At 40.6% G+C, this 12625-nt stretch overlaps 3 protein-coding genes across 3 annotated transcripts; all 3 read right to left on the reverse strand.

The window, feature by feature from the left end:
* Positions 1 to 1680: 1680 nt before the first annotated feature.
* LOC131265457 (lipopolysaccharide-induced tumor necrosis factor-alpha factor homolog) lies at positions 1681 to 2492 on the reverse strand. The gene is made up of 2 exons (XM_058267722.1): positions 2416 to 2492; positions 1681 to 2297 (listed from the first exon to the last, which is right to left on the reverse strand). The coding sequence occupies exons 1-2, from the start codon at positions 2417 to 2419 to the stop codon at positions 2053 to 2055; spliced, it is 249 nt and encodes an 82-aa protein (XP_058123705.1). The 5' UTR covers positions 2420 to 2492; the 3' UTR covers positions 1681 to 2052.
* A 3370-nt stretch (positions 2493 to 5862) lies between these two features.
* LOC131265750 (lipopolysaccharide-induced tumor necrosis factor-alpha factor homolog) lies at positions 5863 to 6423 on the reverse strand. Its single transcript, XM_058268056.1, has 2 exons — positions 6334 to 6423; positions 5863 to 6206 (listed from the first exon to the last, which is right to left on the reverse strand). Exons 1-2 carry the CDS (start codon positions 6335 to 6337, stop codon positions 5962 to 5964), a joined length of 249 nt encoding a protein of 82 aa, XP_058124039.1. The 5' UTR covers positions 6338 to 6423; the 3' UTR covers positions 5863 to 5961.
* Positions 6424 to 7682: 1259 nt separating this feature from the next.
* Positions 7683 to 8183, reverse strand: LOC131265625 (lipopolysaccharide-induced tumor necrosis factor-alpha factor homolog). Its single transcript, XM_058267909.1, has 2 exons — positions 8172 to 8183; positions 7683 to 8050 (listed from the first exon to the last, which is right to left on the reverse strand). The coding sequence occupies exons 1-2, from the start codon at positions 8173 to 8175 to the stop codon at positions 7806 to 7808; spliced, it is 249 nt and encodes an 82-aa protein (XP_058123892.1). The 5' UTR covers positions 8176 to 8183; the 3' UTR covers positions 7683 to 7805.
* Positions 8184 to 12625: the final 4442 nt, after the last annotated feature.

The raw sequence follows: 12625 nt of genomic DNA on the forward strand, positions 1-12625 counted from the left end.
GTGCGTGCGTGCGTGCACCAACGGGGGCGATGGAAGGACATGAGAAAACTTGATTATATGTATTTGGAAGCTGGCTTGCAGGGTTCTTTTATCAGCTTGTTGTTTTATTAAAATTTACTGCCGTGGCGAGCGCGGAACGTTATTCGAAAGCTGACGGGCGGAAAAGCGCCGTCGTTGGAGGGTCGCAAAAATGTAGGAAAGATGGTTTTTGGCTCCTTACCGCAGCTGGGAGGGTTTCCTGGAAAGGAAAAGCAAAGTAAAAACGCTTGGCGAGCAAATTCGGGCCAAAAAGCTCTCGCAACCGTGGAGACGCCCAGTGGTTTGTAGGCGTGGGGCGTTACGAGGGTGGCCTTTCGAGATTAAAGTTGATGCTGGCTCGTGAGAAAGCATTGATAATGGCGCGTCTTTTCGCGTATTTCACTCGATTGAATTATTTGTGTGCCCCTCGTTGCCCATTCCCTTCCCCCTTCGCAAGTATCAATTATTTTTATGGATCAATAACTCACCTGACAGGCCTCCACGGGGTCGTGCATCGGGTTTTGCGCCACTGGGAGTTTTTTCCCCTCCAAACAAAACTCCACTACCTTTATTGAAATGCAAAAACGGTTGTACCTATGCTATGGCAAAATTAATTTGATTAATTGTAGCTACACTTCCAAAGCTTCCCTCTCCGTCGATGTCATTCTTGTGTCTATAGTGTGTCCACATGGTTTATTTTTAACAATCAATCCTTTCGATGAGTCATACGATGGTTAAATATTATCTTTGTTAACGTTAAATTGACCCACGCATGGTTGGTTCTCTTGTGCAACATGAACTCAAAGCCAAATATTACGTGTATGGGCTTTAATCATGTTTTATTTTCCGCGTTTTGATGGCACGAAAGTCAACGCAGATTAAAAACTTTATTGTATAATTAGTAACAAACCATATTTTAGCCAAAAATGGTCATGCATGCTACTCTTAGTACGTGTTCAAATGAAAAAACGTTACTCGTGGTGAGCTTTGTATAATTGTGTAGATGCGCAACGCTTTAAGCTTCGGAAAAGTATTTACAGATGGCGCTGTATCTCACATAACAGCTTAGTTAAGCTTTCAATCACACCCCGGCGCATTTTTGCGTTTGTTGTTTGAATTTGCCCACGCCTTTGATTATTTTCCGGTATCCAACGGAAATTGATTCATTGTTTGTTAGATGTGAAACAAAAACCAATAAAGCAAATAGCACAATAGATTCAACATGATGAGATGCATAGATTCTCACTTATTAAACATGTACCTTAAAATGAACCACTAAAACGCATAACCCAAATATGATGAACGCGAGCGCTGAACTGATTGAAGATATCAACTCCGGTCACGAGCTCGGAGTGTGTATGTGCTATCGTGTCGTATACCATTGCATATTTGAATATAGTAACTATGAAATACCAAAATAAATAAAAATCCAATCAAACAACTGAACTGAAACGAAATCTGAACTGCAACTGAAAAAAATGAAAAGAAGAAGAAGGAAAAAAGCACCTAATCATTTTGACTAAACTCTTTTTTCGATGTGTTTTGTGTTATTTAAGTTTCTAAGTTTTAATGTTTTTGTAATCTATCTTATCTTATTAGCTTCTTATTAAAAAAAAAATGTTTTTCATCATTGCCATGGAATATTTATTGCACATTTATGGAACAATTTGATATAGCTGTTAAAACGATGATACCGTCTAGTAGAGTATTGATCTATAAAATCTACTGACTCTATAAGATCTACTGTTAAAGCATTATTCTTCAAACCCACCAACGTAATAAAACATGTTGTGTAGAGATTCAGAATAATATGTTTGTTTATTGAAACACAAATATAATGCCCCATTTTTCGGTGCATTTATAGTGGATTATTTTGCTTTGGAAAGAGGCACATTGCACAGGGACAGTAGCAAATGCTTGAATGCTGGATCGCATTCGTTCGCATACACTCCCTCGGATTCGCTGGCACATTCATACACGTTTTTAAGCGGAAGCGTCGAAGGCGTTGGGTTTGGAAGCTGGTCTGTCAACAACTCAGCGGTTGTAAACACCGATGTAAGCGTTGCACTGTGGACACTTGTGGACGGTGTCACGGCAGGAAGCGCAACAGTACGGCAGGCAAACGCACGGCCAACACAAGAACACGCACAGGAGTATGGCGTAGATATGTGTCCGCGTGTTGGAGCGCAGCTCCGTCTTGGTCATCACTTCGGCTCTGCAAGACGGGCAGACCATGCGGGTGGACTCGGGTCCGACACCTGGCGCTAGTACGACGGTAGCTGAAACGATCGGTGGGGAGGTCGTTAAAACAAGCGTGAAGATTATTTAAAACACCACATTAAATGCTACAGTCGGAAGTGGCAGAAAAACCTAACCCCCGTGCACTCCAACCCTTACCCATGGTTGCTTGAAGAGGGAGATGCCGGATTACCGCGAGTCACGAGATGTGTGTGGCGCTCGGTCGTGTGCCGTTCGCAAACTGAAGCGAGATTTTCCACCAGACGCTACTCTGGCGTGGTGAAGCAAACCATTATTGGTGCTGGTGGTGAGGATGGTCACGTAGCGTTTGTGAGGTTTTTTGTTTTCAACACACATAACCGGTTAGATTTTGTTCTGAACGCGTCGCAATGTTTGTAGCTACCGGACGCGTTTGCGTGCGGCTCCGTTCCACCCTGTGTATGGGTGTGCTTGTGCGCTTGAATAAACATTTTCCAACGCCAACGAGGTTGAATTGTGAGCCTTTGGCAATACCAACACATGTCTGTCGGATGCTATTTGTGCCGGTTACAGTTTGAGTCACACCCCACCGGAACTGGAAGGTCCTCCATGACTCTCCAGACGTAAAGTGTGGGCATCCTGGCGCCCTTGAGTGAAAGTTTGCTTGGCGAGGGAAGGAGGGAACTGTTGCCCGAATGGGAGGAATGGATGAAGAATTTTTAAAGACCATAAACATAAATAAATAGAAGTTAAATTATACAGCCTTTAGATAAGAAATTTCTACGGAAATTTCTACGAATATGAGTCAGCGTGTTCGCGAGAATTCAACGAGTGTTGCTGGAGATGCGTCATGGTTGAAATTTTAAATAATTGAACATTCAACACACGTATTAACCAACTCGCACCGGTGGTTTAGCTCTTTTCCACGAAGCTTAATTCAATCTGGAGTTCGACGAGCAAAAGCGGCTCAGTGCCAAGGACGATTGGCATTACCATAACCGCTTCTGTCGATCAATTTGAGCATCGATGCACCAATCTTGGATACTCTGTATAATTTTATAACCAGAGGACTAGCTTGGATAACCACTTTGTGCGATGCTCGTTTTGTGGTCTGTTCGGTTTCTTCCACCAACAAACCCAGCAGCGAACATTCGGCAGATGGTTTCATTTTCTTCGCACGATCGTTAAACATTCCGCAAAATACGATCGCCGTGAGAGTGCGAGCCGGTGCTTTGGGTGACTGTGTGCGATCGCGGGAAAGTAGGGTGTGTGAGGGTATGTTTTAATCATGTTTTATAGCGCACCCGTTGTTATCTGGAGCAGTAGGATGCAAGATGAGTATTAATAGAGGTTATGCGTTTTGTTTTCGCTTACTTCCACAGTCGTGTTTCTCGTACACAGTGCCACGAGCTGGTTGAAAAAGCATCGGAAATGTCCAGGTCAGTGCGCAGACGTGGAGCATTATCGGAGGAAAGAAGTGAAGGAGGTGATTTGGTTGTGATTATTGCGAGTGAACTCAGCAAAACAACATAACGTCGTCGCAACATGCCACACATTATAAGTCGGAAAAGTGGCGACCAAAGAATTGTGGAATGGAATTCAAAAGAAGTAATTGCAATTCAATTGATTGTGTTAAATGCCGGTTGTTTATAGAGCTCTCTTTAAATTTGTAATCTTCTCACGGCTTGCTGCGTAATAATACAACTAACTTTGCTAACAATGATTTAAAAATACTTTGCATCAAAGTAACAAGCATTCAAACATAGTAGAAACTGTAAATCATTGTCCATGAAATCGTCAAAGATAGTCTCACTGGTTTGTTTGGAAACTCGCTTTTTATGCCTTTTAAAAACTCCAACTCATAAACCAGACCTCCTCTGTACTAATTTACGTTTGAGTTCATACTTTGAAATGCACATTGGCTTCAAGCGGTTCCCAGGGAATGTTCGCCTCTTTAAGCATCGATAAGTTAACCCATTGTTATCATAATAATGAGTCTCCATCATCAACAACCAACCGGAAACAACCCCCCATTCGATACGCACGTGCACCGTGAGCTCTTGTCCGATTCCGGTAGATGGCAGCACGGCATGATCCTGCCCGACGAAAATAACTTTGTTTTTCGTTCAAAAAAAAAAATCAGTATTATACCTTTTGTTAAGGAGCCATGTATGAAAGTTTGTTTATTTTAAAACGTCCACGGTGCACTCTTTTACTGCGCTTAAAAAATAATATGGAATATCATATCCGTTCGCACGCACTGTAGGTTATAGCTAGATGAAGACAACATGTTTGGCACTAGCGATTACGATTTCGGCGTACGGATATTGGTAAGCAAACTCAGCGGTTGTAGACGCCAATAAAGGCGTTGCACGATGGACACTTGTGAACGGTGTCGCGGCAGGAAACGCAACAGTAAGGCAAACACGCGCACAGACAACACGAGCACACGCACAGCATTAGGGCATAGATATGTGTCCGGGAGTTAGAGCGCAGCTCCGTCTTGGTCATCACTTCGGCTCGACAGGATGGACAGATCGCACGAACCGAGTCGGGCCCGACACTGGGCGTAAAGGCAAAAGTATCTGCAAGGATCGAAGTGGAAATGCTTGAATTCTAGCAAACATCATAACACTACATTCGGAACTATTTAAAACATGTTACAAGAAACATTCTAACGTACTCATAGTTTTTTTTAAAGCAGGAAAAATATGACTCTTGTCACCTATGTATATCAAGTGTGGCGCTCGAATACCAACTGAGGCGTGATTTTCCAAAGATCGCTTCCTTTGCTCGACAAACCGGACCATCGTTGCTCGTGGTACCGGTTTTGATCACCAACACACTCGTTCGGAAGAACTTACAAAGACTGCAGGTTTCGGCTCGTTCGTACGGAGCACGATGAGCTTCAGCTACAAGAGTGCAGGCTGAGAAAGCTGAGCATTGCGCTGCACTTAAATGAATGTTTATTTAATATGTACGGATGAGATTGCTGACAGAGGGAGGGAATGAAAGTGAACTCTGGAAATAGACTAAATGAAAAAAATACTCAGCACTGATACTGTCGAAAGAACGGGGAGATGTTAGGCATAGGGACTATAGCGTACATCTTGAACTTGATAGATTAGAGAGTAGGAGTTACAACAAATTGCAAAATATACATTGAGTAAATGAAGATTAAAACCACCATGCCTTTTTTACACAATTTCCACAATTTTTGATTTGCTTCTCAGTTGGAATGTTATTTTAATCAATTTCCCATTTTTTCAAATTTAAACCCTGTTGGATCACGGTCTGTTTTGTTGTATTGGGTGTGTGTTCAAAGGGCCATACGTAGTTTGTTGTATAAAATAAAAGTTATTAAATCAAAAAATTGCAAACAGTACCTTGTTAATAAATAAAACACAAGATTTTGTTTTCTTTCCAGCTAATCAAGAAGAGATATAAACCCATACCTGTCATGGTAGAGAGTAAACTAATTCAAACATTTTGTCTTTAACTGTATGTGGAACACTGAATCGAATCACTGAAACAAAAACGGGTCAGGAATGGTATACAATGTCAAACCTCATACACAAAACTTCAGGAAAATATTGACAAACGGACAGGAGATTACTTTTATTCACACAAGCTCCAGTTTGTAGTCCGATAAAAACACACTGGGTTTTGTTAGATTTTACACACTGCTTTCGCTGGAGCCGTTTGTTTGAATACTGGTTTCTAAACTCAGCGTTTGTAAACTCCGATGTAGGCGTTGCAGGAAGGACACTTGTGCACGGTGTCGCGGCAGGAAGCGCAACAGTAGGGCATGCACGCGCACGGCCAACACAAGCACACGCACAGCATTAGGGCATAGATATGTGTCAGGGTGTTGGAGCGATGCTCCGTTTTGGTCATCACTTCGGCGTTACAGGATGGACAGATCGCACGAACCGAGTCGGGCCCGACACTGGGCACCAAGGCAATGGTATCTGCAAGGATCGAAGTGGAAATGCTTGAACCAAACAAGAACTCAAAACACACATAACGTGCCAGCGAACAACATAACACTACATCCGGAACTATTTGAAACATGCCACAACAAACGTTCTAACGTACCCATGGTTTTTTTGTTGCAAAAAGCTGGAAAATATGACTCTTGTCACTTATGTATATCAAGTGTGGTGCTCGGATATCAACTGAGGCGTGATTTTCCAAAGACCGCTTCTTCTGCGCGACAAATCGGACCATCGTTGCTCGTGGTACCGACTTTGATCACCAACACACTTGTTTGGAAAAACTTACAAAGTCTGCATTTTTAGGCTCGTTCGTACGGAACCCGATGGGCTTCAGTTTCAAGAGTGCAACCGAGAAGGGTGAGCAATGTGGTGCACTTGAATGAATGTTTATTTAATGTGTACGGATGAGATTGCTGACCGAACAGCTGGATAAGGGGGAATGAAAGGGAACTCGGGAAAAAAGATCTGCTTAATCGGCAAGAGTTGTCAATCTTGGAAACTTTGTGTAAACAATGCGATGATCCATACACGCTGGTAAGCCTACACCAAGTCAACATATATTGAACGCTGCAATTTTGTTATGATATTTGTTCAATCTGAAGATAGAGAATTATTAACAAAGGCTGTAAGTCGATAAACCATTTCAAAAACGAAAATGTATCATATCACTCGTACCAATTGCAAGATATTACTTAAATGATATTTTGGAAAATTAACTATAACTCCAATGGTATGTAGAAGCATAACCGATACGGTATAACGAATATGCAGTGTATGTTCTGCACTTTCTGACGAGACCACCCTGCTGGTTACTTTGCAGTAATGCCCTTAACGCCCTCAAATAGTCACCAAGCAGGCAAAATCACCATGCTGCAAAAGGGTCACACAACTAGCAAAACTAATTGGTATTGTTATTAAGGGCACAACATTTATCTTAAACCAAGCTGTACATACCACTGCCAAACCAAAGTCAAGAGCTTCCAAAAATACACTGGGTGAAGTAAGACAAAAAACACCATGCCTTTTACACAAAATTGGCATAATTTATTTACCAATTGTGCGTTTCTAATTTGGAATGTTATTTTAATCAGTTTCCCAAATTTTTGAAACCAAATTTGAACCCTGTCAAATCGCGATCAGCTATATTATATTGAGGGCGTGCTTCAAGCGGGGGCAAAACTTTATTTGTTGTATAAAATAAAATTTATCAAATCACCAAATTGCAAACAGTGGCTAATTAATCAATAACGCAGGAGAAAACTCTTTCTAGCTAACACAGAAGAGAGATAGACCCAAACCTGTTGTGGTACAGAACACACTAATTAAAACATTTTACCTTTAACAGTCTTTGAAACACTGAAACGAATCACTGGAACAAAAATGGCTTAGGAATGGTATAAATGATTAAATCTCATACACTAAACTTCTAAAATCTATTGGCAAACGTGCAGGAGATTACTTTTATTCGAACAAACACTAGTTTATAGTCAGATGAAAACACACTGATTTTTGTTAGATTTTACACACAGCCAACGCTGAAGCCGTTTGTTTGAATACGTTAGGATTGCAAATTCAGCGTTTATAAACTCCGATGTAGGCGTTACATGAAGGACACTTGTGCACGGTGTCGCGGCAGGAAGCGCAACAGTATGGCAGGCAGACGCACGGCCAGCACATGAGCAAGAACAGCATCAGGGCGTACATGTGTGTCCGCGTGTTGGAGCGATGCTCCGTTTTCGTCAACACTTTGGATTGGCATGATGGGCAAATCACACGTTCGGGATCGGGCCCGACACTAGGCACAAGGACAATCTGATCTGTAACGATGAAGGCGAAAACGTTCAAACAAACAACACACGTATTATTTTTATGTTAACCAACAATATAGTTAAACAGTACTATCGACACTATTAGAAATCTGTCCCAGCGAACACGTACCCATGGTTTGAAGCTCTGATGCAAACTAAAGCGAGAATTTCAAAAGAACTTGACTTTTGCTGGATGGAGGAGTTGACTATTTATGTTGGTAGCGATCTTGAACGCTGATACACACGTCCGGTATATAGTAAGGAGGGGAATCTTTGTCCCGTTTTACTATACATTTACATTGCTCTTCCGTAAAGAGCTTCATGGTCGACAAGTGTGTATACCCACCGAATGGGAAGTGTGGGTATTCTGTTCCCGTTAAATGCACATTTATTTCAAGATGTGATTAATGGTTGAATAATTAGTAACGGGAAACAATTCTCAAGAACTTTGACTTAACTATGAAAGCTAAATTGTGCAGGCTTACCAGCTCATGTAGACCAGTGAGGTGGTAAACCTACACAAGGGCAACAAGTATTACACGTTGCGAGTCCCTAATCTGTGTATAAAATATTATAATTCCTAATACACTGAGGGAAACAAGCATTTGTTTCCCATCTGCGGCTACGTTACGTAGATGTGGACTTGGCTTCTTAGTAATAACTATTATATAGATAACAGTTATATACTAAGTTAAACAAGAATAACACCATCCTGTTTTATGCCAATATTTTTTAACTTGCATAAAATGGAAACCTTTTCCAGTTTGGAATGTTATTGCACTCAGTTTCACAACTTTTCGGTGGGTTACAATCGTATTTGGTTTTTTAATTGAGTGTTTGCGTAAATTTCAACCAACAACAAATTGAAATGGGGTTTTAAGATATCGGCGGTTAGTATAGGACCCAAACTTTAGAAATTACATTTTATTAGTAGTCGTTATCGAGTTCGTTGATGTTTAAAGAGATTCAGCAGAAATGGGTCGGTACAGCATCGCTTTGACAAAAATTAGGCAAACAACAAAATTGACCATGATGCAGGCCTCTATTCCATGCAAACCGGTCTAAAAATGAATCATCCATTCATTCAGGTTAAGCGGGGAAAACCCACTGGCCAGGAAGATTCCGCAAGCCTAACATGACAGAGCGACGTGCACTGAATCGGCTCAAATTCGCTGTAAAGTATATTTCCTGGGGCGATGCATAGAAAAAGTTTGTTTTCGACGAAATAAAGTTTACACTTCGTTTTCTAGTTCTTATCTTCAAATGTCAAACAATTAAGCAACGATAATGGCTATAACGTGTTAAATTTGTGTTGCTAAATTTGTGAAAACTGAGAACATCATAAGCAGCATTCCCTGGAAACAGTATTTTTTAAAAAACAAATCACTACGTTTTGAAAAGATTAGCTACAAATACTCATATATTTGCTACTAACTTATTGAAATGTATCTTGAGTGTGTTTTGTTATAATATCTTCAATTGCTGAGCAAAAAATCAATGTGGTGCAATTTTTACTTCCACGCCTTCTTTTTTATAAATTATTTGGCTTAAATGTTGATAGTCCAGATAAATACGATTGTAGTCCACTGAGAAGTTGTGAAACTGAGCGCAATAACATTTCAAACTGCAAAAGCTCCCGTTTTATGCAAATTACAATTATATTTAAAAAAAAACAGGGTGGTGCTATTGTTGTTTACCTTAGTATATATCTGATGTCCACATACTAGTTATGACTAAGAAGCCAAGCCTACATCAACGCAACGTAGCCGCCAATGGGAATCAACTTGTTTGAAGTTTCCATGGACAAATAGCGTTCAGTCCCATGGACAACGCTAGAGCAACTGCCGTTATGAATGATATGGAAGTCTAAGTTAGTGACGATCTTTGAAGTAACATTTCGCAAAATGTATAAATAGCCCCGAGTCTGTTGAAACAAACAGTCTATAACAACTTAAATTCAGCTCCGCCGGCGTTGATTGCTTTATCCTGTCTAACATTAAAGTTGATGGTGATTACCCCAATAGGTAAAGCTAGGTTTCGTATACTGTATGAATCAAGTCTTGAATATGCTACCAAAACATGTACACATCGATAAGATAAGTTTAGTTGACGGAGTACCGATTGTGTTTGGAATTCAAAACAGGGAATAGAAACTAGGTCAACGAATAACTGAAAGGAGAACTGCTTCATAATTTTGGTTTAGAATGTGTGAATATGTGATTATGATTTATTTTTGGTATCATGTTTCTTATCTATTTATCGTATTCTACTACACAAGAAAGTAACCCGTTTTTTTATAATTCACTGACCAAATGCAAAACATCCCGCTTTAGACGTAACCACGAGAAACGCATTGACTACTTGACAAATTCGTTTGCCCCGTACACATTGATGCACATGCACCGTGAGCTTTCACCCGATTCCGGTAGATGGCAGCACGGTACAACAAACTGCTGATCGTGTATCCTCTTCAAAGCGGGCAGAGTTTGTTGGCCACTAGTGTTTGTACGATCCAATGAAGGAGTTGCAGTTCGGACAGTAATGGTTGGCGTCTCGGCACGAGTTGCAACAGTACGGCAGACACAAACAGGGCCAGCAGAAAATCCATAGCAAGAAGGCGCAGGCGTGGGTCGACGTGGTGGAGGTGCGCTTCACCTTCGTGCGCACTGTTGCCCGGCAGGAGGGGCAGGTGATTGTGATGGGGTCGGGGCCGACCTGTGGGTTGGTAACGATCACGGTGGCTAAAAGGAAAACCAAAATGGCACGGTTAGCAATCGGCATGCATCTAGAGCCGTGAATAAATACACTGACGCACGCACGCAATGAGCTTTCCGTTTAACACTTACTCATTTTGTCGGACTGTTTGTCGGTCGGTTGTGCACTTGTTCAAAGCTTGGGTGGAACTAGCATGCTCGTGTGTCGAATTACTCTAGTTATATCTTGAAAGGGTTTTCGTAGGGTTGTCACAAGACCCCTAGAGCTACAGCGAACTTTTTTTTCTTAATTTAGATATTTTTTTCATAGGTTAATTTCATAGATTTAAATTTGCTTCTTTAATAAGACCTTTGCTTTGTGCCAATATACTCACAAGATTCTAAAGAAAAATACATTTTTCTTTCAAATTGTCAAATCACATTGTCACCTATATTCATAAATCAGTAACATCGAATTTAAAGTATTGTCAAATATGTTTTATATAAAGCAAAAATATGATTAAATACTTCAAATAACATTCTTACCAGCTATGGTTCTAGTTTTTCCCACTTTTAGTAGATTATGCAAACAGTAAATTGAAAATAGATAAGCACCACTGGCCTACACGGGGCTTGTGTGAAGTGTGAGTGATTCATCCTTGATGGGTTGTATCACCCGCCACACTCATTCCCCGATAAGCGTTATCAAAAAACACTAACCCAACTGCCCTCTATTGGGACAAAATAGCACAGATTGTTGGCCCTCCATCATGGGAGATGAACGGTGATTGTAGTATTCGTCATTTCCCGGCGGCCGCGTGATTCATCATCACCTTCTTAATAACGAGATCTACGCAAGAGATATTGGCGCGGGAAGCAAATGTTTGTTTGCAAAACAGTGAAGATGAAATGCGGCCGCAGGTGTTTGTGTTGGGTTTTACTGTAGGCGTGGATTGTTTGTTTTTTGTTTTGCACATGCACACGTGTGTTTGGAGCGAGTGTGTTATATAATGGCTGTGGACGTATTAATAAAGTTTTCCGGTCAGCGATTACCTGATACGCTCTTTAAATCTTACAGATTAGATCAATCGCTGTTCAAATGGATTCAAAGTGATCTACGAAGCTGAACAAAGATACCTTATCTTAAAATGATTTGATTCATATTAAACAGCCAACGAAGCAAACACTTAAACTCATTACCAACAATTTATAAAATAAATAGGACAAAATTTAGGGGTTTCAATGTTCTAGTTTTCTTATTTCTTATTAATAGATGTTGTTGGTAAGAATCTGGCACGGTTACCATGGATAATTGTAAACTAAGGATACTTTGGCCTACTAAACTAATAAAGACAATAAGTAAAAATCAACGTGTTTATTATCTCTAGTTCAGTGCTATTCATATCGGAAGAATAATGAATTCAGAAATTTCAGAATTTTCGGAAAATTCGAAAGAATAATTCATTTCTACGAGTTGTTATATGCACGGATCAATCGATGAACCAAAATAAAAAAAACGATTTTGCATCTAGGAAGTAATTAATGTGTACTATGAATGTGTCATTTTAATCAAATTTTGATATTTTAATTTACTTAAGCACCAATACTCTTGCAATGAGACCAGAACAGTTCTAGGCTGCAGCAAACTGTCATTAATGATTCATCCACACACCACCGTACATGTAGTACACACTGGAAATGTTGTAATGCAGTATCGACCAACTCGCACCGAGCTTCAGGTGAACCGAGCCACAATCTTATCACTCTTATCAGACAGGTTCCCCCATCGACCTAGAGTACACGGCGTCGGAAATCGTTGAAGGCGACATTTCTGTGCCCTATTTTGTGGTGTATAGTAGACGTTCGGAACTCGGCTGAAGCTGGTTCGAAA

This window comes from Anopheles coustani, chromosome 2, assembly GCF_943734705.1.
Source record: "Anopheles coustani chromosome 2, idAnoCousDA_361_x.2, whole genome shotgun sequence".
NCBI lineage: Eukaryota > Metazoa > Arthropoda > Insecta > Diptera > Culicidae > Anopheles > Anopheles coustani.